At 37.5% G+C, this 26057-nt stretch overlaps 2 protein-coding genes across 3 annotated transcripts in view; one reads left to right on the forward strand and one right to left on the reverse strand.

The window, feature by feature from the left end:
• The first annotated feature begins 10128 nt into the window (after positions 1 to 10128).
• VIP (vasoactive intestinal peptide) lies at positions 10129 to 14981 on the forward strand. Its single transcript, XM_081530307.1, has 5 exons — positions 10129 to 10235; positions 12079 to 12201; positions 13127 to 13231; positions 13983 to 14114; positions 14936 to 14981. Exons 1-5 carry the CDS (start codon positions 10129 to 10131, stop codon positions 14979 to 14981), a joined length of 513 nt encoding a protein of 170 aa, XP_081386433.1.
• Positions 14982 to 21163: 6182 nt separating this feature from the next.
• The window catches only part of FBXO5 (F-box protein 5), a 141273-nt gene continuing 136379 nt past the window's right edge, over positions 21164 to 26057 (reverse strand). Inside the window, exon 7 of one of the 2 annotated variants that reach the window (XR_014065512.1) lies at positions 21164 to 21679. Coding sequence is in view for 1 of the 2 variants with exons in the window: in XM_081530303.1 (XP_081386429.1) it covers positions 21651 to 21679 (29 nt within the window). In the remaining variant the exon portion in view is untranslated. The remainder of the gene's footprint in view (positions 21680 to 26057) is intronic. The other variant, XM_081530303.1, reaches the window with a different exon arrangement.

Consider the following 26057-nt stretch of genomic DNA (forward strand, 5'->3'; position numbering starts at 1 on the left):
CATGTTCCCTGCACTGGAAGGCAGACTCTTAGCCACTCGACCACCAAGGAAGTCCGTAGATATCTTTTTCTTAATCAGCTTTTCAAAAATATATATGATAATGAGTTTTGAGATTGTGCTCTCTGCCTACTTCTCAGAATGAAAAAATTCTGCATGTCCCCTAAAAAATGAAAACATATGTCCCATGAGTCAGCTCACTAGAGCAGACTTGTGCGTGCATGCTAAGTTGCTTCAGTTGCTTTGCGACCATATGGACTGTAGCCCGCCAGGCTCCTCTGCCCATGGGATTCTCCAGGCAAGAATACTGGAGTGGGTTGCCAGTCTTTCCTTCAAGGGATCTTCCTCACCCAGGGATCAAACCTGCATCTCTTATGTCTCCTGTATTGGCAAGCGAGTTCTTTAACCCTAGCGCCACTGACTTGACCTCTTATAAAAGCTGAGGCACTGATTTAGGAGTGATTAGAAGAGAAATCTGCTTCATATATGCTCAGAGATAGGGTCAGGGTGTATTTTCAAGAAAGATTAAGATTTTCATAGAAAATAATTTTGTGTATACTACAAATGAAATGAAAAAAAATTCAGTCAGTATGTTGATAAGCATAACATGAATATTTTTAAAGCTGGTGTAATCAGAAGATTATCTTTAACATTACAAAAGAAACGTTGAATAAATCACCCATAGACAGTCTGGCTTTGAGTGATGCAATTTCCTGGAACAATATACTAATGGAAATTGCTTGCAAAATGTATTCCTCTGTAAATGAATGAGATACCTTGCTGAAATGGTATTGTTAGCTTTAAATAAATTAAAAGTTTTGTTTCTAGCAATAGCCAGTCAGGCCAGAAGTTTCTTAAGATCTTGATTCAATCATAAGTATAAAAATTTATTGTGTATGTTGTGTGTGAATACAACTTAAATTTTCATATATGTTTTATATATTAAGTATGTTGTAAAGATATATAGTGATAGTGAAGTCACTCAGTTGTGTCTGACTCTGCGACTCCGTGGACTGTAGGCTGCCAGGCTCCTCCATCCATGGGATTTTCCAGGCAAGAATACTGGAGTGGGTTGCCATTCCCTTCTCCAGGGAATCTTCCCGACCCAGGGATAGAATCCGGGTCTCCCATGTTGCAGACATCTTCTTTACCATCTGAGCCACCAGGGAAGCCCAGATAAAAGATATATAGTCAATATATATTTTCACTTATATATATTCATATATAAAATATATGTGAAATCTTAAGCTATACCCGCACACAAAAGATGCATAATAAATTTTTATACTTGTAATCTAGCCAAGACTTTAAGACTGTATATATATTAAAACTATATAAATATAGTCTTAATATTTTCTTAATATAAAATATAATTAATTTATATTTAATATAAATAATATATACTATATGTTTATATAATTTATATACTATATAAACACAGTATGGAATAAAATAAAATATGTAAATACATGTGTAAGTATATTCTAATATATTTTTCTTAATACATAAAATATACAAAGTATTTGGGGCTTCTCAGGTGGCACTAGTGGTAAAAGAATCCTCCTGTCAATGCAGGAGACACGAGAGATGTGATACAAGAGACAAATATGATCATGCTATTTACTTTTAAAAGAATATGCCTTTCCACTGTGTGTGTCTAGAAGAGGAGCAACACTTCTATTGCACTCAAAATGCTATTTAATTATTAAAGAACAAGATAATAGGGAAGATCCCCTGAAGGAGGAAATAGCAACCCACTCCAGTATTCTTGCTTGGAAAATTCCATGGACAGAGGGGCCTGGTAGGCCACAGTTCATGCGGTTGCAAAGGGTCGGACATGACTAGGCACACAAGCATATTCTTCAAGAGCATTTATACAGTGATCAGTCTGTTTCAGATTGCACAGCTGAGAGAAGTCTAGAGCTACTAATAGAATAGATAGACATCTCCTTTTAGTCAGCTACTGTTCAAGTGTAGGAAGTATAGTTGCATTTGTATGTAATTAAGAGCATCCACTTAAATGGTTTATTCTTTATCCTTTCAAATTTCTCCAGCCAGCTGTATGACCGTTTACACCAGAGTTGACACAGCAATTCTGCTAGAAGGTTTTATCCCAATGAAGCTATTTAAGAAAAGCAAAAGAGCTATATATATTCATGAAGATATCCAGCATGTCTTTATTTGTAAGAGAATATAAGAAAATACTGGGAAGAACCCACCTCTCCCACCTCCCAGAGATGCTATATTAAGGGGGATGTCTGCCTGTGCCCAGTCGCTTAGTTGTGTCCGACTCTGAGACCCCATGTACTATAGTCCGGTCTATGGAATTTTCCAGACAAGAATACTGGAGCTGGCTGCCATTTCCTCCTCCAGGGGATCTTCCCAACCCAGGGATCGAACCTGCATCTCTTGTATCTCCTGCGTTGGCAGGTGGATTCTTTACTACTAGCGCCACCATATCAACACAGTGCAATATTATAAAAATATTATGAAGTTATAAAAATTTGTAAACTCATGAAAACATCTGACTAAACATCAAGAAAGATGGCAAAATACTAATTTATAGACATATACTTAACAATTGTTATACATTCAACAACTAAAAACATACACATATAAAAAATGTGAAAGAAATGTGTAATGGGATAATAAATATTTTTTCATTCTTTCCTTGATCTTGCGATTTTTATTTCATAAATATTTGAAAATTCCTTGACAAGTTCCAGGGTTTTCATTCGAGTTTTTCAGGATTTCATTAGTCATTAGTGGACTTGCTATCTTTTAAATACTGGGTCCTCCACTCATTAGTAGGACAATATTGTGCCAATTAATTAATTCCTCTAGATGGCATTTTCTTTTCCCTGCTGAAGATGGAGAAAATAGCACTTCGCTCATAGTATTGTTTGGACCAAACGATATTGTATTTAATACAATGTCTCCTATTACATAGTATGTGCTGTGTTGTGCTTAGTTGCTCGGTCATGTCCAACTTTTTGTGACCTCATGGACTGTAGCCCTCCAGGCTCTTCTGTCCATGGGGATTCTCCAGGCAAGAATACTGGCGTGGGTTGCCATGCCCTCCTCCAGGGGATCTTCCCAACCCAGGGATCGAACCCAGGTCTCCCATTGCAGGCAGATTCTTTACCGTTTGAGCTACCAGGGAAGCCCACTATAGAGTATACGTTTGAAAAACAAAACAAACCAAAAAGAAACTGATAAGCAGGGACTTCCCTGGTGGTCCAGTGATTAAGAATCCACCGCCTTCCAACACAGGGGATGTTGGTTTGATCCCTGGTCAGGGAACGAAGATTCTACACGTTGTGGGGCAACTCCATCTGCATGCCACAGCTAGAAAGGCTCCCACACCTTAACGAAGACCCAGAGCAGCCAAAAACAAACAAGAGAGAGAAAGAAAGAAGCAAATTCAGTTACCATTTTATGAAGTGTTCAGCATTTTGCACTAATGTGTGAGACATTTAAGCAAACTACTCTGCTTCAAAAGAAGCTGAAGTTTAGTCATTTTGAACAAGTGGGCTTCTCTCAGAGGAAATCATTTTCCGAATGAGGTGTCTTACTGGGAAGGAAGAACAAAAGGACAAATGTTCTTCATCTTTGAAAAATTAGTCCTTTATATAAAAATGAAAGTGTATTTAGTCATAGCTGATTTACAGATATATTTTTCCATTAGCCATAAACATCTTCTTTAGAAGAATAGTTTTAGGGATGCAAGGTTAATTTTGAAAGCTCTTTATAGGTTAAGGCTGTCAGGAGAGTTAAAAAATTTTTTTAAAAAGATTTTCTGTTTTCTATATCTTTCCTTTCTAATAAGCTACCCACCATCTTCACTTTCACCTCTCTTACCCCAGAAAAGGAGACACGCAAGCAGGCAATTATCCTCCAACTCGGAGGCACTAGCTTTAGACTAATATTGTATAGTTTTTGTGATACACTTGATACTTCTCTAGTTTAAGATTCTCCACATTCAGTGACTATCTTGTTTAATTTATTCTAATTATTTATCCTGCTGTTTACTTAATTACTATTTTTCAAACTATTGACATTTTCTAGGTCCTTCAAATGGTTTCTAAGAATGAGGGACATATGCAAAATTAAAGCTATTTAGGGAAAGCTAAGATATATTTTTCTCACTTTGGCTTTATAAAGCATTTGGCTTCTCCATACCTGTATTAGTTTAGTAACTTAAGCCAACTATTTAAGTTGTTTGTTGTTCAGTTGGTACGTCGTGTCCAACTCTTTTCAGCCCCATGGACTGCAGCATGCCAGGTTTCTCTGTCCTTCGCTAAGTCCTGGTGTTTGCTCAAACTCATGTTTATTGAGTCACATAACAACGTTGAGAGGGAGATTTTTGGAAGACCCTGGCCATTTTTTACACTCTAAATCACAATTCATGGATGAATTTACTTTGGGGGATCTTTGTAAATACAGAAGTCCTTATACATTTGAAACCTACTATCTCTTAGAAGAAGCTACAATTGATGAGAGCATCCAATTTCTAACCCTTATTTTTATAAATGATTAAAACAGTTTCTTTCCTTACTAGATCCCAAGGACTCTGTTTTTTCCCTTCTTCTTTTGGACAGAAAATTTGCTTTAGTATCCTCTGGAACTAGAACACTAGTCTCAGAAGACACATTCTGGTCTTCTATACCCAGTGAGTTACCTGTTACAGCAGACAAAACAAACACAAGCTGATACCTATTGGTGCTCCTTTTCCTTAAGATGAAGTTCCATATCAATTTCTCAAGTGTGTCATACCTCCAGCTCTTCTAAAATGTGTTATTGTTTTGTTTCTATACATGGAATGTTCGTCCCTCTTTTTCTCCTTTAGTTTTTAAGCCAAGGCTCATGCCCTCAGTAAATCTCATCTTTGATATGACGCTCTCAGAAATACCTGCTCTGCCTTTCATAATACGTCATACTTATTAGACCAACTCACCTTATAATTATGTACTCAGTGTCTCTATTCTCCATTGATCTTTGCTCCCTTCTGAGAGCTAAGACAGGAAACAGAGTTTGGCTTTTCAACTCCGTGTCCCTAAATGAAATAGAAACTGATGCCTCTTTTGGATATCGAAGCCCGACAACCTCTCAAAACAAACTGGCAGATAAGATAAAACACTATCTTACATTCTTCCTACCTAAAAATTATGGTTTTATGAGTCAGAAATTAGAACATCAGTCTCTCAGCCTGGGAAGTACAGAGAAATGACTACAGATACAGGATATTAGAATGATGATTAACTAAAAAACAAAGTTTATCAAATAGCCACATCTTCTGCTTCCTAGACAGTGAGAGTCTATTTCCTGAGGACCAGGCGCCAGGAGCCTCGGGAGGTGGAGGCCGTGTTGGCCTCAGATGTCCTTCCCACGACCACTGTGCTGCTTACTACAGAGACCCCATCAGGGTTTGGTGTTTGGCTTCTGGCAGTACACTGACCTTTCCTCCTGATATGTGTCACAATAGATTCAGCCTCTTTTCCTGGAGGGACCTGAGTAACAGCAAGGGTCTGAAAGGGCTTCTTGTTTATATGTGTTTCACAACCTTCAAAAACTAATTGTTCACCAGTCCGGCAGATGTGCTCAGGGCTAGAGTGACCTTCCTATAAGCTTCCACATTGATTATTTGGAGGATTCTCTCAACTTAAATTTAATATATTAGAACTTTAAAAACAAGCAAGCTTTCTAAAGTTTTGTTGTTGTTCAGTTGCTTAGTCATAATTCAACTCTTTGCGACCCCATGAACCGCAGCACGCCAAGCCTTCCTGTCCATCACCAACTCCCAGAGTCCACCCAAACCCATGTCCATTGTGTCAGTGATGCTATCCAATCATCTCATCCTCCGTCATCCCCTTCTTCTCCTGCCCCCAATCTTTCCCATCATTAGGGTCTTTTCAAATGAGTCAGCTCTTTGCATCAGGTGGCCAAAGTATTGGAGTTTCAGCTTCAACATCAGTCCCTCCAATGAACACCCAGGACTGATCTCCTTTAGGATGGACTGGTTGGATCTCCTTGTAGTCCAAGGGACTCTCAATAGTCTTCTCCAACACCACAATTCAAAAGCATCAATTCTTCGGCACTCAGCTTTCTTTACAGTCCAACTCTCACATCCATACATGACCACTGGAAAAACCATAGCCTTGACTATACGGACCTTTGTTGGCAAAGTAATGTCTCTGCTTTTTAACATGCTGTCTAGGATGGTCATAATTTTCCTTCCAAGGAGCAAGCGTCTTTTAATTTCATGGCTGCAATCACCATCTGCAGTGATTTTGTAGCCAAGAAAAATAAAATCAGCCACTGTCTCCACTGTTTCCCTATCTATTTGCCATGAAGTGATGGGTCAAATAGTAGACATTTTAGGTCTTGCAGGCTATACGGTCTCTGTCGCAACTATGCAGCTTGGCCATTGTATCACGAAAGCAGCTACAGACAATAAATATTTGACGAGCCTTTCCGTGTTCCAATAAAACTTCCTTGACGAGCACTGAAATTTTGTTTCATATAATTTTCAAATGTAACAAAGCATTTTTCTTCTTTTAATATTTTTCAGCCTTTTAAAAATGTAAACATCCCCTTACTTTCAGGCACTGAAATGAACCTGTTGTATGCTGGTTGTTCTTTTTATAATATCATTTTAAAGAAAAGCCTTAGGTAGGAAATAAGTTCTGGTAGAGATGTGGGAACATTATGGAAAGATATGCCAAAGTAGGGGGAAAGCAGATTTAAACAGTAAATTCATATTTGCAGTTTTGTGTTTACTGAATTTTATAGTAACAAAGTGTTCAGGATAAACTCAGCTACAGTATTTTTTTCACATGATTATATTTCTTTAAAATTCCATAATTTAGCTGGATAAAAGACCTCTGGTTTACATCTATTTCCTTAAAGAAAAGAGAAAAAAACACACATTAAAAAAAAAAATCTGTGATTTAAGACTTATGAACCTGTAGATGGTGCTATGATCCCATTTTGAAATTCAGTTTTACTTTCTAATAGTTTGAATTCATAGGAGAAAATTTGATTTAGTTTACTTTTATTCAGAGATGATAAGATTGAATTATTTCTATTTTGTGTTTTATTATTATAATTTATTGTTATAATTGGAGAAACTGTCTTCACCATTGGAAAACCTACTGTAGGTACTCTGTGTGAATGCTAAGTGCTTGCTTAGACCAAGCAATAAATAAACTTTTATGTCTTTTTACTTTCAGGTTTTTTTCTGCTTACCTTCAGCATTGGATTTCCTGTGACTCTCAATCAACATATTTTGCTGTTACTGTTCTTAAATAAAATTGCTTCACTGGGAATTAGGTGACGAAAAGCTAAAGATAAAAAGATTCCATATGAGAACGATGTCAACCCCTAGCTTGTAACAATCAGGTAAAAAAAGATTTCCTGGAATTAAGCCACAGGAACTCTGGCTTAAGTCAGAGCTGTCAACTGGAAAATAAATTTCCAGACATTTTGAAATTTAATTCATTTAATTTTTCTTGTAACTGGGTTAGAAAATATGATGAAACATAGCAGGATATTCTTTTACTGGATTTGAATGAAGCAAATAGATACTGAAATCATAAAGTAGAAGGAAAGAGGGCTTAAGAGCTGTTACCCCTTCCTTCAGAAACTTACAAAGGAAAATGTAAAAATACATATCCTGGCCATTTTTTTTTTAAGTCAAAGAAAGGCTAGCATTTTACTTTGTTATCCATGAAGTTGTTCAGGCTTCTGTATTTTTTTTCTTAAACTCTGATTGAATGTATGCTAGGTTACTTTGAATTAGAAACCCACAAATAGAAATTAAGTACTTGTCAAAGTACTCCATAAAGGCTCCAATCAGTTCTTTGAAATCACCTGTCAAGTGACTGAGTTGGAAATGTTATAAGCTGGTATGGATGTTGGTATATGTTCAGGGATACACAAAATTCCACACGGGGCAAGAACGTAAAAAATTGAAGAGGATGACTTTTAAAAAGAAAGAAAAAATGACCCTTTGGGGCTATCTAGTATGATAATTTATTAAGTTTTTTGGATCATTTGAGATCATGTATGTGAAAATGCATTAGGAATGATGACATTTTCTACCAACGTGACAACAGCAGTACTGCTACTATTCTATGCAACAGTGTCCATATTACACTATCTTAGAGGCTTTTTGAAAATTTGTCCAGGGATTAGTTTCAATATAAGGAAAATGTAATAATAGAACGAATATGGAAACTTATTTCTGGTGCTTTTACAATTAAGATAGATCTCAGAAAAGATCTATATGAATAGTATAAAAATAAAAAGGCTTTAGGGCAATCGATGCCTTGTAATAAAGGAGAATTATATATTGGTAAGCCCATGAGCCTAAGTATTTGTTGCTTTCTGCATCTGTTCCTACACATAAAATTCTTATTTTTTAAAGGCATTCCCAGTGGCCCTGGGCATAATACTAATCAGTCTTTTATTTCATTACTACTAATTAGAGATTAAAATATTTCACATGAAGCTCAGTACCTTTTTCTGTCTAAAGAAAAGTAAATTTCCTCTTTATATCTTACATCTTGAAGTTACTCACTCTAAATTTATATAAATCAAGCATAATGACAATTTAATAAGAACTTCAAGTCCTATTCATCCCATGAGAGTACTACTGTGACGTCTTTCCGAGAGCTGTGTGATTGCTCAGCCCAACGCATAAGCCCTATAAAATGATGGGCTTGAAATGCTGGTCAGGGTAGAGTGAGAAGCAGTTGCTGGCAATAGCCAACCTCAGCCAGCACCAAGCTCTGGTTCAGCTGTAAGGGCAAGAGAACGCGTGAAGACTGTCGACTCCCAGGACTTCAGCACCTGAGACAGCTCTCATAGTCTCAGAACAGAAAGCTCTCAAAGAACACTACTCGGCAAAGTAAGTGGAAACTTTCCTTTCTTTTTTTTTTCTCCCCCTGACTCTGGAACTTTTCTTGGGGTATATTGAGTTTTTATTTCTCTTGAAAAATAACTTCACAGTGTTCCTTCTTTACAACAATAAAAAGGCAAGTTTCTCAAGTCACCTGGTAAGTATAGAAATGCCTCAACATCTCACATATGAATGGGTTTTCTGAATTCTTTAGTTGGAGAATGCTCTACTCTGATTGTTTTTTTACTCAATGCCAACTTTAAAATAATGCCTTCAAGTAGGATTTTTTTTTTTGCTTGTATATAAAGTTTTAACTGAAAGTTCAGTGGGTGCATATGTATTGAAAGTTTCAACTTGTTACTTAGTGCTGTTCTTGCTATTTCATTTGTTAATTATGTGAACTTACAAAACATTTATTTTCTTCTGAGTTTAAATGCTATGAGTCTTACAAACAGCACAAGAAACAGACATCAAACTCTGAAGTTTCTATATACACCCTATTTACAAATGAAATGTGTAAGTAAATTAGATGTAAAAATATACAAGCTTTGAATTTAATATATCTTTCCTTTTATGGCAGAAATTATTTCAGTAGTAATATGAGGCTCAATGATTTTTTTTGTATTAATTTACACTATTAATTTAATTCATTTGTTCAGACCCAAACTCCTTAAGGAGATTAAGCTCCCAGTAATATCTATAATTAAAAGAGGAAAAATGTATGTACAAAATAATTTTACTGACATGTATCTATGTATCAGTATATATGTACCTATATACACACATTATTAAGTAGATGACACTCCACTCTTCTATTACTCAGGTACTAAAAACTTAGAGTAGAAGAAGAAACTTCAGTTTCTTGAAGCTGCTTCATAGTTAGAAAATATACTAAACATGGATGTTACAACTCTGTTATAAGAAAATTGCCCTTATGGTTGCTTCCAGTACTATAAAAGTATTGCATTCTATCTGGTGGCTAATGAGAAATAGGCAGAAGTTGAAAGGATCCTAATTTTTATTCGAGCACTATACACACACCCAAAAACCTTCTTGATTTAAAAAGTAATCATATTGCAGTTTAACACTTTCTGTAAGATGTAAATTGCTTTTTCTAAACTCTTCATGAGTCCTCAGGAATTGCTGCTAGATGCACAGAGTTACCTTTCTGGCACAGCTGTGGCTGGAAAAACTTACAGCTGTGATGGTCTCCCCTTCCAGGTCCTGAGATGGAAACAAGAAGTAAGCCCCAGCTTCTAGTGCTCCTGGCGCTGTTCAGCATGCTGTTCTCCCAGACCTTGGCGTGGCCTCTCTTTGCAGCACCTTCAGCTCTGAGGTAGGCTCTCTTTCAGTTCAGACGGTTGAGCATTCCTCCTCCACATAAAAGGGAACCCCTGATATGTTATTTCAGATAGCTCAATTTTGTAAATTATGTATTAGTTATTCAAATCTGTTGGTTGACTTGTTAAGCAAAGTTTTTCAACTTCAGGGCAACATGATTTTTCTGAGTTTTGGAATTCACTCTAAGGGCCAGAGAGACAGTGTCGACGACTAGTTTTATGGGTAAGATGGATCACAGTTTCTAGCAAGGCAGAAAGAGGGCTTGAATTTCCTTTCACTCAAACCAGTTTCAGGTGAGTAATAAGCTGTTCTCCGTTGTCACCTCAGTTCAGTTCATTTTCTGATAGAAAAACAGGTGTCTAGGCGCCCACTTCATTTGAGTTCATTTTTCAACATCAATCAGCAAATAATCATGAACAGTTGATTAGTGGAATATGTACAAAATCATGTTGGACAGACTATCTAGGCAGAATCAATTTGTCAATATTAAAAATTGTGAGACAATTAATCTGTTGAGTTACCCCTCCCCAGTGAGTTAACTTTAAGGTACTTAGTTTTTACCATAAATCCTTAGTTTTACTCCTCTCTACATTGCATTTCATATTTCAAATTCATATAATACGACTCAACTTTAAAGCTTTATTTGAAATAAGTTTATGCTAAAGAAGGAAACAGCAAATGGAAACTATATTAGTTTTATTTTTCTTTCCAGTTTACAAGGACTACTATGTCTAGTTTACAAGGAAACTACATTAGCTTTATTTTTCTTTCCAGTTTACATGTCTCTGCTTATTTTCTCATTTCCAATTCTTTGTTCAAGATAGGCATATGCTCAATAAAGTCAATAATCTCTTAGCTGTTAGTGGTTTTCTGTGAAATTTGCTTAAAGCCAGATTGTATGTTGCTTTGATAATTAAATAGAACTAGTCTATCTGAACAGTTATATCAAAAGAGATGAATAATCTCAAGAATGCTGAAGCTTACATTAATTGCTAAGCTTCACTCTTAAACAGCGCTGCTTATTCCTGACTACCAAGAACTGCCTCACCCAAAGATACACATGTGCCCAGCAGCCAACACAGTTCCTAATAGGGTAACAGTGAAAACAGGCACACACATAATTTTAACAGTGTGCTGGTGTTCGAAATGTTCATGCACCCACATAGTCCATGTAGAGGCAGGACAATTCTTGGTCTTCCAGTAAAGCATTGTACATCCTTTATTAAAATTGTGCTACTACATAAAATTGAAAACAAAATTCACTGAGTTTGAATGCCTATTCAGAGACGGAGAGAGTCTTTGGACTCGGTCAACACGTAGAAATGCACCACACCAAAGGGAATCTTTGAAGTAAAATTTACAGACTCAGAGAAAGGAAAGTAGTTAATACTCAGATCTTGAGAAATGTTGAGACACATGATACTGGCCATCAAGAAATATGCAAATTGGTTGCAATTTTCATATTGAATGTAAAAAAATTTCCAAAGTTTCTAGTTTGTGTGAAATCTTTCTACCTGTGTACTTTGCAAAGTGAAGCTACTTATTGCCGAGGAAGTGTACTTTGCTTAATGTTCTGAAAGACTGAGCTAAGTAGCTTTAACTTTGTTACATACAGCTTGCGAAAGTTGTATGGCATCTGTTTAATGGGATAAACAAGAATTTTACTATTTACATTTTCATACACTATAGTAGCCATTAATTTAATTTTGCCATCCATATATTATGAGTGGGTGATATTTCCTAAGATTTTGAGTGTCTTACCTCAAATGACTGTAAAACCGTAAGCATCACGTTCTGAGAAAGGAATGTATTTTACTTTACTGTATTTTTCCTACCAGGATGGGGGACAGAATACCATTTGAGGGAGCAAATGAACCTGATCAAGTTTCGTTAAAAGCAGACACTGACATTTTACAAGATGCATTAGCTGAAAATGACACACCTTATTATGATGTATCCAGGTGAGTTCATGTTTACTAAGTTTTATTTTAGCAAATACTTTTTTGAAATCTAAACATTTTATTTTTGTGTCGCCATGAAGCTATTATAGCATCTCACTATTAGTTTCCATGAGTCATGGCTTCATTCAGCCTGATTTATTGAAACTCTTGATGCTTGCATGATTCTTACTTGGAGAGATTGTAACAGGCCAAGCTAAGCAAGTCATCCACTTATATTCTGTTGCATGAATTTTTAACATCAGAGATTATGCCAACTGTAGTGAAACAATAGCATTTGAGATTCCATGATGGAAAAAGTTCTAAGGTTAGAGTTTCACTCCTATGTAAAGAAAGAGTGTCTAATAATAAAAGCTATTCATTTCATAGAAGATTTTCCAGAGCAACATTTCAGGATAGACAGAGTAACTCTATCCAGAAGGCAAAGCATAAAGTATTTTTCATTTGGATGGAAAATTTTGTTGATAGACTCTTAGGGTCTTTCTACCTTAAGAGATTTTGTTTACAACCTTTTGGCAGAAGAAATAGTAAAAGGGATAATAGAGTTTGCTAAAATCAGAATAATTTCTCCTTGCGGATATCTTTATTCAGAGTAGAAGAAATAAATCACCATGAATAAATAGAAACTAAATATATCTTCCCACTAATATTGCTTAGAAAAGAATTAGTTTTATAGATTCTACCAGGGAGCACTAATATTGAGATATGCTTCTTAAAAAGCTAATTTCTTCAATTTTTCAAAATTTGGGGCTGGAAATAAGTCACTAGAATATATTGTTTATTCAGTTGTTAGAAAACTTTCTTTTGGACTTAAGTTTGAATGAGAAGCTATCAAATAAGTTGATGTTTTCTTTTTATTTAATGAGCCCAAATAATCTTTTAGCAAACTATTTATAACTTAATGACTATACCTTTTTCCTTGTTTCAGAAATGTCAGACATGCTGATGGAGTTTTTACCAGTGACTATAGTAGACTCTTGGGTCAACTTTCTGCCAAAAAGTATCTTGAGTCCCTTATTGGAAAACGAGTTAGGTAAACAGAATTTATTATTATTAAAAAACATGTTATAGTTATTAAATTGGACAATTATATCTTCACTGCAAGCAACTTATTTATTTTATTCAAAATTGATAACTCGATAATGTTTAATTTCATTATAAAATAATTTATATACTTCAATAAAATATACTAGACCCATGGATTAAGAAAATAAGGTTTCCTAGTAATATCATATTCATAGACTCCAGACACACTTATTTTTCTTAAATAATAATCATTTATAAATTGGCAAACAAACTAAACTAGACACAGTAAAAACAAAATAAGACATTCTAAACTGAAGCAAATTTTAAGGCTAACCATAGAGTTTGTATTTTACTTCCTGCTCAAACTGAGCATTGGAAGATTTTGTCTTTAAATGGTTATTAGCTGAATTTTTAGATGGCACTACCTAAATTGGCATCTCTTCATGAAGAAGCATTTATTTATGTTTTTAAGAAACGTTTACTTTTAAAGAACTCTTCCTTCCAATGGAAGAACACAATTTCAATTAGCTCCCTCATTTTTTTTTTTATAAATTATTTGCTCAGTTAAGACAGAATGTCTAAAGGCACCCTAGTAAAGGTCAAAGTACAATGGATTATTCCATACTCCCCCATCCTTAGGCTTAGATGCTTTTTTCTTTCAGTTTTTTTGGTGACAGAAAATGAGTTAGGTGTTGGAATTCCTTTTTATCTGACTCCAAGAAATTATTATTTGACTTCCTTATCCTCATGTTTCTTAGCAATAGCATCTCAGAAGACCAGGGACCAATCAAACGCCACTCGGATGCAGTCTTCACTGACAACTACACACGCCTTCGAAAACAAATGGCTGTGAAGAAATACTTGAACTCAATTCTAAATGGAAAGCGAAGGTAAAGAAATGAGAACCTGATAACATGAGAAATTATAACTAGCTTTCAAAATAGTAGTTGCATATGGAGACATATCTCCCTCTCTACCTTTGAAGCAGTAATTCTTAATCTTAGCTAACATTAGATTACCCTGAAGAATTTAAAAAATACTGATGTCTGATCCTAATCCAAAGCCAATTGCCAGGAAATTAGCATCCCTAGGCATGTGGCTGTGGGCACTGGTAGTTTTTGAGTTCCCCAATTGATGCTAATATGCCTCCAGGGTTAAAAATGATGACTGTAGAGACATCTAGTCTGGGTCTGGGAACAGGTTTTATCAAAGGTGCTGCTTTCTAAAACACATGAAGGGCAGTCAACTAGCAATTTGTTACCACGTGGAATTCCCTTTTTACATCCAAATTCAATTATCTGTATTTTACCAAATTAAACCATGAATTATTTTGTCTTCTTGGACTCAGTAAAACCTGTGTCTTTCCATGGTATGTAAATATTGGAACACAATATATAGGAAATGTGATCCTTTCTCTCTTTATTCCAGTTATTTTTGTTTAGATGGTGAATATGCAAGACAATTCTGTTTGGGTGAGATCAAGCAAGATGGATCTCTTTGCCCACCAGATTATAATTCTTTAGGAAAGCTTTTAGACAATTTAAGACCGAAGAGCCAGTCATAGATAATGGCTCACCTGAAACAGAATTGTTTAGCCCCCAGAGCACGTAACTGAGCTCCCTGTACAGCTTAGGCCACATATCACCTTTTCTTTAGAAGCTTTCTCATCCAAGAGCCTTCACAAGCACAGTTTTCTCTTTCTGGTCTGCAGCAGTGAAGGACAGTCTCCTGACTTTCTTGAAGAGTTAGAAAAATGATGAGAAAGCTCTTTGGAGCAAAGCTGCTGACAACTTCCCAGTGGTGAGTATATCTGTGTGTTCTCATATGCTAGTGGCAATCATCTCAGTATTTAAGTAGGTAGGAGTCACTTGGTAAAAACATCATAATGCTCTCCCAGTGAGACCTTATCTAAGAAGGATGCTTCTACCTAAGTTGGTCACAGCTTAGTAGAGCTTGAAACAATTCATGCAGTGTTCTGATAGCGTGAAAGAGACAGCTCACAATGAGTAAACAGTTCAGTACCTCCTACTTTGATCAGACTCATTCCTGTCCTTTTGAAGAAATATTGGAAAAGGAGACTGAATCACACTACTGAGAAAAACTGGCTTTCTCTTTGATAGTAAAGCCATTTTGCTTTTATTAAAGTCCAATCTCACAATTGACTGTTAGCATCTCATTGAAGTATAAGGAAATACTACCCAATTACAGTGTGGCTTGTTATTGTGAAAATATCAAGACACCCTGGGTCTCATTATGTTTCTTTTTTTTTTTTAACTTTTTATTTTGTATTGGGGTATAGCCGATTAACAAAGTTGTGATAGTTTCAGGTGAACAGCAGATACTGTATTTCTTGAAACATAATAAACTTCATGGAGCAAAAGTCAAATTTAGCTTATTTTATCTATAAAGTGAGTGTAGATACTACGACTCTAGTAATATCCACTGTAAAACATTTTTGGAGTAGAGAAAACACAAATAGATATTTTTTCTTTGCTAAGTTGATAAGGTTGTTATCAAAATTGTTTTTGTGTGAATATGGACACAAGGCATATTTCTTTCCTGAGTTACATTAATGTTTACAGTAGCTCATAAAATATTTTTATAATGCTTGGCAAGTCTTTAAAGAAATTTTGTAGCATCACTATATCAAGTTGTCACAATTTTTCTCTAAAGGACTCTGAGGACAAACTTTTGGTTTTGTGTATTCTACAGTTTCTGTAACATTTGCTCAACTCTGCTACTGTAGCATGAAAGATCCCTGTAAGAGATACGTGGTCAACGGTGCTACAGGTGCCCTTTCCTCATCATGCATAGACATTTCAGAGAAACAAACTCCTCAAATGCTCAAAAGAGAGAGTAACATACAGATTCTCAAAGAAGTTTATCAAATAAGACTTTTCCATTAAATCAAGAAATACAATAGACACTACAATGTAACAGAGGATTCATTACTCTGTCCCTTTATGAGATTCCATCCTCCATTTTTTGCTATTTTGAATGGGTGACATTGAACAAATTCTTTTAACAGGAAATTTTGGTGGTCAGCCAATTGTGAACATTACAAATAAGTAATTATTTATTACTAATTATTTATTACTAATTAAAGAACCCCTTCACATTCTGGCTCCCTTCCCAACAGTAAGTTCTTTGGAAGGGTCCCTCTTGATATTCCAAAATGTGATCAAAAGCTGCTGATCAAGTGCAAAGAGAAACATTTATTAAATGAATGGATCAGTAAATGAAAGTCAGAGGCTGTAAATGATTTTATGCTTAAAACACCAATTCTTTCTTTTTCAGAATTCTTGAAGGACAACAATAAGTGAAGTAATTTTATTTTGAGTTCTACATAAGTAATTCAAGAAAACTACTTCAATATCAAAACCAAATAAAATACATTGTGTTGTGAATGTTGTGATTTATTTTACTCTGATGTAATAACTGTGATGTTTACATTGTAAATATTATTTGTGAGTTATGAAATTTGTCTTTAACTCATGAGAATTCTGTGATTTCATGTGCTATGTATCCTTTCTAACAAAAATATATTTAATGATAGGTAAATACTAGGTTAATTCCAATTATATGAGGCTTTTTGGAAGGGTAGTAATCAAGCAAAATTGATGTGTTTATTTATAGGACATACTTAACTATGCAGAAGAGTGGAGGAGATAATCAGCACATCTAAATTTGAATGTTGAGCAGATAGAATGCTGTGTTAAATAAACTTCAGAGTGTCTAAGAGAATACCAAAAGCAAAGATAAAAAAAATTCTTTAAAATAAAGATTTTCAGAAATGTTGTGTTTTCTTAGGCAGCATTTATTTTGAATGAGATTTTTAAATCTTTCAAATTTGAATCTCTAATTGCCAAATACTCTTCTGATCGAATGTTTCAGTTAAGGAGAATGGCCTCTTTCTGACACTGAACTTTTCCTTTATGCTTGTGTTAATTATGTATAATGTGTAAACTGAACAGAACACTTGTTTTTCAGTGATAAATATTTTTTCCATTGTCTCTCAGATAATGCTTAGGTCATATCAGCTTTCTTCAGTGAAAGTATATTTGGAGAAACAATTATTTTTCCAAAATGATTGTAAGAAATTAAATATAGACAATAAAGACCTTTGATTATCATTGCAGGCACTTTCTGTTGTTTTGATTCTTTCTGTTGTTTTGATTCTTTGCAGTAATTTGTTGTAGCTCCAAAGTTCCAGGAACTAAATAGTACTTGTGATGTTTAGGGTAGGATTATATTTGACTTTGGGTGTGTTCTAAAATAACTGTGACTTAAGCAAGAGAAAAATTTCTTGGTAATACAAGGCCAGAAGTAAAATGTCAAGGGTTAACATGATGCTTCTGCTCCATGAGCCCCTAAGTAATCTAAACTCCTTCTAGCTCACCCCTCATTTTCTAGGACATGGCCCTTTCCCTCATGATCCAAAATTGCAGCTAGGGTTCCAGCCATCACACCTGCATTTTAGGCAGCAGGATGGAGGAAAGGGCATAGAAAAAAAGGGAAAAAAGAATGCATGCTGGTTCTCTCTTTACGATACCTTACACTAATATTCTCTTGAGTAGAACATAGTGTTATGGTCACAGTTGTTTGCAAAAGAGGCTGGGAATTTTCTTTTTTTCTGTAAGGCCATGTACTCAGTGAAAAACCGGGGTTCTATAACTATAAACTCCTCCTCTATAACTCTATAAACTCTGTAACTATAACTCCTCCTCCCTGGAGGAGAGCATGGCAATCCACTCCAGCATTCTTGCCTGGAAAATTCCGTGGACAGGGAAGCCTGGTGGGTTACAGTCCATGGGATTGCAAAGAGCTACTAAACAACAACCACAATAAGTACAAAACCAAAAAAGAATAAGTCCATGCAGGGATTTTTTAAAATCCCAGGCTATGCATCTTAAATTCTCCAAAGGGGCTTAAAGAAATGACAAGAAAAATCAGGTTAGGTAGAATCAGGTAGACTCTAACTATTAATGAAGAATCATTGTCATTACAAGCAAAACCTTGCTCAGTTTCATTTGCTACAATTAAAAGAAATGGCTACACAAGGAGAGACTAGTCTATAATTACTAGGAATTGGAAAATGGCTTATACAAATTGAAATGAATGGGACTAACTGTACCTTTCCTTCATATCTGATTTCACAAATTATAGGTCTTTGTTAAGTGACTTTTCTATGCAAATCACTCACTGCAGTGAAAACAGAAAACTTCTAGATGCTATTTGCACACAGAAGCTTATAAAGATAAAAGGTGGGCATCACTGAAGTGCAATTTGAATGTGAATCTAGAGTTTTATTTATGTATTTTCTTGGCCATGCCACATGGCTTGTGGGATCTTAGTTCCCTGACCAGGGATCAAAGGCAGTGAAAACGTGGAGTCCTAAACACTGGGCTGCCAGGGAATTCCCTAAAGAGTTTTGATTTTATCTCATTAATATGAATCTTCTCAGTTGACTCCCTATTCCTTCAAGAGACATTTGCCAAATGACTGTGATGTACCAGGAGGATATGTGGGAGATTAGTGTTCTAGGCACAAGCAAGGTCAAGAGCAAGTGAGGGAACAGTCTGGCACATCTGAACAGCAAGGAAGGCAGGATGCCCCGAACAGTATGAGCTGGACAAGGGCTGAGGAGGACACGAGGTCAAAGGTGTTACCAAGGACAAGAACTTGTGATGCTTCCCTGGTGGTTCAGTCGGTAAAGACTCTGCCTGCAGTGTGGGAGACCTGGGTTCGATCCCTGAGTTGGGAAGATCTCCTGGAGGAGGGAATGGCAACCCACGCCAGTACTCTTGCCTGGAGAATCCCCATGGACAGAGGAGCCTGCGAGGGTACAGTCCATGGGTTCAAAAAGAGTCGGACACGACTGAGCGACTAAACACACAGCACAGAACTTGTGAGGCCTCACAGGCTGCTGTTAAGGGCTTGAGGAATGAGAGGAAGAAACAATGCCGAATTTTGGATTTTCTGAAATGCATGTTGTCACAATCAATCTGACTGCTGTGCTGGGAAGAGGGTGAAAGGGGGCTAAGAATGGAAGATGGAGACACATGAGGAGACTGCCGCTATGAATCATGGGAGAGACAATATGGCTACCAGGGCACCAGCAGTGCAGGTGGTGAGAAGTGGTCTGAATACATTTCAAAAGGAGAATCAAGCTTTTTGCTGATAAATGGAAGCTATGAAAGAGAAAAGTCCTGAATGATTCCAAGGTAAACGACTTGAGCAACTTGAAGGATGAGGTTTCCATTAAGTGAGATGAAGAAGACTGTGGCTAAGGGGGTTCCCAGGGAAGATGAGGTCTGTTTTGGACTGGTTAAATCTGATGTTGTGTAGAGTTGGGGATAACTGTGAGGAGTTGAGGAGAGTCCTCAGTGTGTAGATGGGATTTAAAGACACAAAAGAGTGAGATCACCCAGGGACTGAATGTGGCTAGAGAAGGATCTTGACACCTGAAACCCCTGAGTGTATTCAGTCACTGGGGCTGGCGTCACAAAGCACAGACACAGAGAGCCTCAAGCAGCAGAAGTGTATTGTTTCTAGAGGTTAGAAGTCAGGGATCAAGCTGTTAGTGGGGTTGGTTCTTTCTAAGCATGGTGACGGAGAACTGAATCCTCTTTCCTGGCTTCCGGTGGTTTGCTGACCATCTCTGCTTGTGGAAGCATTACCTCAATCTCTGGTTTGATCTTCACATGGGGTTTTCCCTGTGTGTTGTGTATCTTCAAATTTCCCTGTTTTTATGAGGATGCCTGTCATATGGGATTGGAATCCTTCCCAATGAACTCACTTTAATTTGGCTACTTCTGTAAAAACCAGTCTGTGAGTAAGTTCACTTTCTGAGGCTCTGGTGATTAGGACTGCAACATATGGATTTAGGGGGACACAGTTGAACCCATAGGCTTCTCAGGTGGCTCAGTGGTAAAGAATCTGCTGCCACTGCAGGAGCTGTGGGAGATGCGGGTTTGATCCCTGAGTCAGGAAGATTCCCCTGGAGTAGGAAATGGCAACCCGCTCCAGTATCCTTGCCTGGAAAATCTCACAGACAGAGGAGCCTGGCAGGCTACAGTCCATGGGGTCACAAAGAGTCAGACATAACTGAACACACAACAATTGAACCATAGCACTGAGACTTGCCAACATTAATAGGTTGGGTTATTGAGGAATAAATGGGATAAAAAGGACTAAAAAGAAAAGCTAGTGAAACGGACCGTATGGTTCTTGCCCCCACCACACACACACCATGTCCTCTGCCTGTCTTTTGCCTGTGGAAAACTTTAATTAGAGAAGTGAGAAATGTGGGAACAAAGGAAAACAGTCAAAGGAGACTAAATGATAATAATGCAGCCATGAAGCTTAGTCAAGGACCTTTAGTTCTTTCTCAAGGGCTGTGGATAACATTCTGAGCCATATCCTGTGAGCTGTCTTATAGATGCCAAAACACCAGGTGGAGAAGTTAACTACACGATGACCAGACTACACCAGGACATGAGCTGCCACCATTCTGAGAATTGGCCACAAAGAAATGGGAACAAATGGATCCTGGGAGTGAAGATTAACTGTACCTAAAACAGCCTTGATGGTGCTGGTAAGACCACTGATGACTGATTCGAAGATGACTTAGAGATGCTTGTGCTGTTTCTGCATGTAGGACACCCCCCAATCTGTCTATAAAAGCTCTCACCCCCTGCTTGTCAGTGTGGGGGACTCAGCCTTTGAACAGATATCTGCCACCCTCCCCCACCAATTGCCAGCATCTGAAATAAAGCAAACTTTCCTTTCCACCAACCTAGCTTAGTGGTGAGCAGCTAGCTGGACTCACACACAGCTTTTGGTAACACTAGTAAACTAGGGAAAAGAAAAGAGTGATTCTGGAAGACAAATGAAGAAAATGGTTCAAGGAAGAAACACCCTTAACAGATGTAAATGCTGCTGTTATGTAAAATAAGATTCATTTATTGACTTCTTAAGCAAGTATTTTTAAGGAATCTGCTATATACCCACCACTGTTCTTGATTCTGATGATTTAACAGTGGACAAAACAGACATAAATTCCTGCCCCCATGGAGCTTCAGTTCAGTTCAGTTCAGTCTCTCAGTCGTGCCTGACTCTTTGTGACCCCATGGACTGCAGCATGCCAGGATTCCCTGTCCATCACCAACTCCCAGAGTTTACTCAAACTCATGTCCATGTTCATTGAGTCGGTGATGCCATCCACCCATGTCATCTTCTGTCACCCCCTTCTCCTCCTGCTCTCAATCTTTCCCAGCATCAAGGCCTTTTCAAATGAATCAGTTCTTCGCATCAGGTGGCCAAAGTATTGGAGTTTCAGCTTCAACATCAGTCCTTCCAATGAATATTCAGGACTAATATCCTTAGGATGGACTGGTTGGATCTCCTTGCTGTCCAAGGGACTCTCAAGAGTCTTCTCCATGGAGCTTGCATTCTATTAAGCAAAAGATCTGATAAATTAAATAGATAAGTGAAATACATGTTATGTTAGAAAATTATATATGCTGAGGAGAAAAAACTAATGCAGGGAAAGAGGATATGAAGTGTTCAAGAAGGAGTTTAAAATTTCACTTGAGATTCCCAAAGAAGGTCTTACAGAAAGGTAAATTTGAGATATGCCCTTAGAGAAGTGAGGAAATCAGCTGTGGGGCTTCTTAAAGACCAATCAAGGAGCCTCCTAAAATTCCATGCATGGACCTGTAACATTCAGGGAATTCTCTGAATGCACACAAAGAGTGTGTATTTCTGAGAAAAGCTCTTTAACTTTTATTAAACTTTCAAAATAATTTCAAAACAAGAGAAGTTACTGCAATGAGAAACCTACACACTATAACCGGAGAGTACCCCTGGCTCATTGCAACTAGCAGGGAGGACCCAACTCAACCAAAACTAAATATAAAAATTTTTTAAGAAAATTATCTGAAACAAAGGAAACTTTTTTCCCCCACCAAGTTTCTCCTCTTTCCTTTGCTCCTCTATGCAGGAAAACAACTCTAGGAATTACAGATCTTCACGGTATAGACCCTTCCTCCCTATTCTCTTGGGCCCTTTCTGACCTGGCTTTCACCTACATCACTGGACCAGAACTATTATTGTGAAGGCCACTGGTGACAGTTTTTTAAATGGCTTCTCATCTCATTCAAAATAACAGCCAAAGTTTTGCAATGACCTAAGGTCTCTTCTGTGGCCTGGTTCCTCATAACCACTCTTTCTTTCTTCCATCTTCTTTTAACCGTTCTGTCCATTTCTGCCAAATTGCTCCTCATGCCAGGGCTTTTGCACCTGGAATTCCCTCTTCTAGGATGATCTTCTTATAGAAACTCACAGCTTATTTTTCTGTTCTGTGAGGAACAGAGGGGAGGCCAATTTGGCAGAAATGGACAGAACGGTTAAAAGAAGATGGAAGAAAGAAAGAGTGGTTATGAGGAACCAGGCCACAGAGGACACTATAGGTCATTGCAAAACGTTAGCTTTTATTTTGAATGAGATGAGAAGCCATTAAAGAACTGTCACCAGTGACCTTCACAATAGTAGTCCTGGTCCAGTGATGTAGGTGAAAGCCAGGTCAGAAAGGGCCCAAGAGAATAGGGAGGAAGGGTCTATACCGTGAAGATCTGTAATTCCTAGAGTTGTTTTCCTGCATAGAGGAGCAAAGAAAAGAGGAGAAACTTGGTGGGGGGAAAAAGTTTCCTTTGTTTCAGATAATTTTCTTAAAAAATTTTTATATTTAGTTTTGGTTGAGTTGGGTCCTCCCTGCTAGTTGCAATGAGCCAGGGGTACTCTCCGGTTATAGTGTGTAGGTTTCTCATTGCAGTAACTTCTCTTGTTTTGAAATTATTTTGAAAGTTTAATAAAAGTTAAAGAGCTTTTCTCAGAAATACACACTCTTTGTGTGCATTCAGAGAATTCCCTGAATGTTACAGGTCCATGCATGGAATGTTAGGAGGCTCCTTGATTGGTCTTTAAGAAGCCCCACTCTAGTTGTTGAGTCCTGGTTGGAGTCACTGCAAATGGGGAAATGGTATGGAGATCATTGTTGTTGTGCTCAGTCATGTCTGACTCTTTGCAGTCCCATAGACTAACTCTCTATGTTCCTCTGTGCATGCAATTTTCCAGGCAAGAATACTGGAGTGGGTTGCCACTCCCTACTCCAGGGGATCTTTCTGACCCAGTGATCGTACCCTTGTCTCTTGCATCTCCTTCATTGGCAGGCAGATTCATTACCACTAGCGCCACCTGGGAAGCCGCATTAAAGTTATCCGACAGAGAGATGATATGGATTTGCGCTAGACTGGTGGTAATGAGAAACGAAAGGAAACGGTAGAGATAGCTAACAGCAGGGACTTTTCTAAGGACTTCACATTGTTAAATCACATCAAGTCTAGAAGGCATGTATTATTCTTTAACCCATTTTTTTTTTTTTTTTTTTTAGATGAGGGAGCTAAAGCACAAAGTAGATAGCAGACTGCTAGCCCTGGAAGCTCATGTGGAAATATTCCATGCAGTCCCCTAATGGGTCTTTACTATTAAGCTGTTTTTTGTTATAGAAAATCTCTGAAACACTGAGGTTTGAAACACTCTGAAACCCCTAATGGGTCTTACTGAAGACCCCAGAAAGACAAAGTGACTTTTCCAATACACCATCATTATTTAGTGGCAGAACAGGGACTAGAACTCAGATGCTTTCTTCACCTTACTCTTTCATACCCAGTACTGAAATTGGCAAAATTCAATGCATAGTACATGGATTCCCTCAAAGCCCCCTGCAGTCTCAGTCTCATCTTTATAGAGGCTGTTCTGCCCTCCTAAAGGATCTCAGAGTCCAGACAGGTAAGAAGCCAGAGGGCTCACCTCACCAGTGAGGCTTTTCCAGACATGGTACTCTGCTTCTCTTTTACTCAAGAAGCATGGAGAATACCTGACCCCTTTGTGTTTTAGCAGCCATGCTGGATTGCAGCTTTTCAAATCTCATTCTTTCCCTGAGGGTAGAGCACTGTCTCCTTTTACGGCCCCAGCCTGCTGGCATTTCCTGTGTACCCAGATTTTCCTCATCTCTTTCAGAAGCCTGGCCCTAAAACCCAGCCTCAGCTAGTTCTTTGCTGAAACATTCCTGGAACTGCCTTATGCTTTTCCTTATCTCATCTTCAACACATGGATGATATGATGATGTCTCAGATGGGCCTTGTCTGAGAACATCACCTTTGCCTCCTGTTTCCCTTTTGTATCCCAGCTCTCTCTTTGGTACTTGATCTCTATCTCAACTTGGACAGAACTTGCTATGGGTCACAAGGATTTCATCAGTGATCACTAGTCCCATTCCAAGCAGCCTATGCTATTTTATTTCTCTATTCAAGTCTCACTTTCCAATTGTTCCTTCCCTTCCCTCTCTGTTCCCTGCATGTTCTTTGCTATTGCAAACTAATACTTTCCTGAGTAGTCACATATAGCTGAAATCTCTGGGAGTTCTGGGTTACGCTGTGTTTCAAAAGATAGCCCAGGATGGAAAATGCCTATCATTGAACAGACCAGTTTATTGCACTTGAAATGATACAAATAGTTTTTATTGCAAAAATTTCTAAGAAGACAATCTCTAAAGAAATTAACTCTTGATTTAAAAAGGACTTTCAGCATATTAAACAACACTGAATTCAGTGCTTGATCTTTGCATGGAATCCTTACCATGGCTTTGAAGCTGGCGACTGACTTGGGGAGAAGAGAAACTTTCATTTTTGTCCTGGCTTACATTTATAAATTAATGTTGCTAATGCACAATTAAAAACATGATCTCTTTGCAATTGAATTACATTTACTGCCCAAGTTCAGTCACATTCTATGGTATAGGGAGTGGGGTGGGGTGGGGGGTTACGACTTTAACATGGGGATTTTAGGAGAATATAATTGAGTCCATAACACCACTATTGTCAAGTCAAAAGCAAGAGCAGGAAACATTGATGTGTGGAGCGCCTTTCTTATAATATTTTCTATAACCAAATATCTGTATTAGGAAAAAAAAAACAATCTTCAATATGATTGAAACATGTTGTTTTGTCACAATATATCAGCATATAATAATAACAAACTGTGTCTTTATTATTATGTTGTCTTTGTTATAGAAAACCTCTGAAACTTTTAGTGTGATCTTATCCTAGAAAAGTCTTCACTTTTGTTATTAGGATTATTTATTATTATTTTAGAAATATCTAAATATTGTGAAAAATAAGAAACAACTTAAAATTTGGGAATTTCTTAAAGAGTTCCTGTCCAATTCTAGTTGATCTTTCCTGCACATGAAAGATTAATATCTTCAGAAATTTGGAAACATTACAACTGAGGGCAAAATTGTGGATGGACTGGCACCAATGCACATGTATAGGAGGTTTACACACAGGATTGCTGACCACCCATGCTTGCTGCATGCATGCATGCTCAGTCATGTCTGACTCTGCAACCCCATGGACTGTAGCCCGCCAGGCTCCTCTGTCCATGGAATTTCCTAGGCAAAAATACTGGAGTGGGTTGCCATTTTCTACTCCAATTCATGCTTGCTACAGAATACTGAAATACCTAGATGCCCTAAAGGATGAAAATGTGTGGGTTATTCTCTTTAAAAAATGGAAAACAAAAACTAGCTGGGGAGAACTAGAATGGTTAATGTGGGAGATGGTGCCCCAGAATTAAGGCTTGTTCCTTCTGGGCCACTCAGAGCTGCATCCTGCTCAGCGCAGGCTGGGAAGAAACCTGCCTTCAAATAGCTTCATATTCACAACAACTCAATTCAGACTTTCTAGCTACTCCTCCTCTTCCTTTACTTC

This window comes from Giraffa tippelskirchi, chromosome 9, assembly GCF_054371585.1.
Source record: "Giraffa tippelskirchi isolate mGirTip1 chromosome 9, T2T-mGirTip1v1.2.pri, whole genome shotgun sequence".
Classification (NCBI taxonomy): Eukaryota; Metazoa; Chordata; class Mammalia; order Artiodactyla; family Giraffidae; genus Giraffa; species Giraffa tippelskirchi.

Bases quoted from the DNA above. Each gene is read 5' to 3' on its own strand.
- VIP (XM_081530307.1), top strand. From the start codon at position 10,129: ATGGAAACAAGAAGTAAGCCCCAGCTTCTAGTGCTCCTGGCGCTGTTC. The intron at 12,202-13,126 runs GTGAGTTCATGT...TCCTTGTTTCAG, and splicing joins CCTTATTATGATGTATCCAG to AAATGTCAGACATGCTGATG. The intron at 13,232-13,982 runs GTAAACAGAATT...CATGTTTCTTAG, and splicing joins CTTATTGGAAAACGAGTTAG to CAATAGCATCTCAGAAGACC.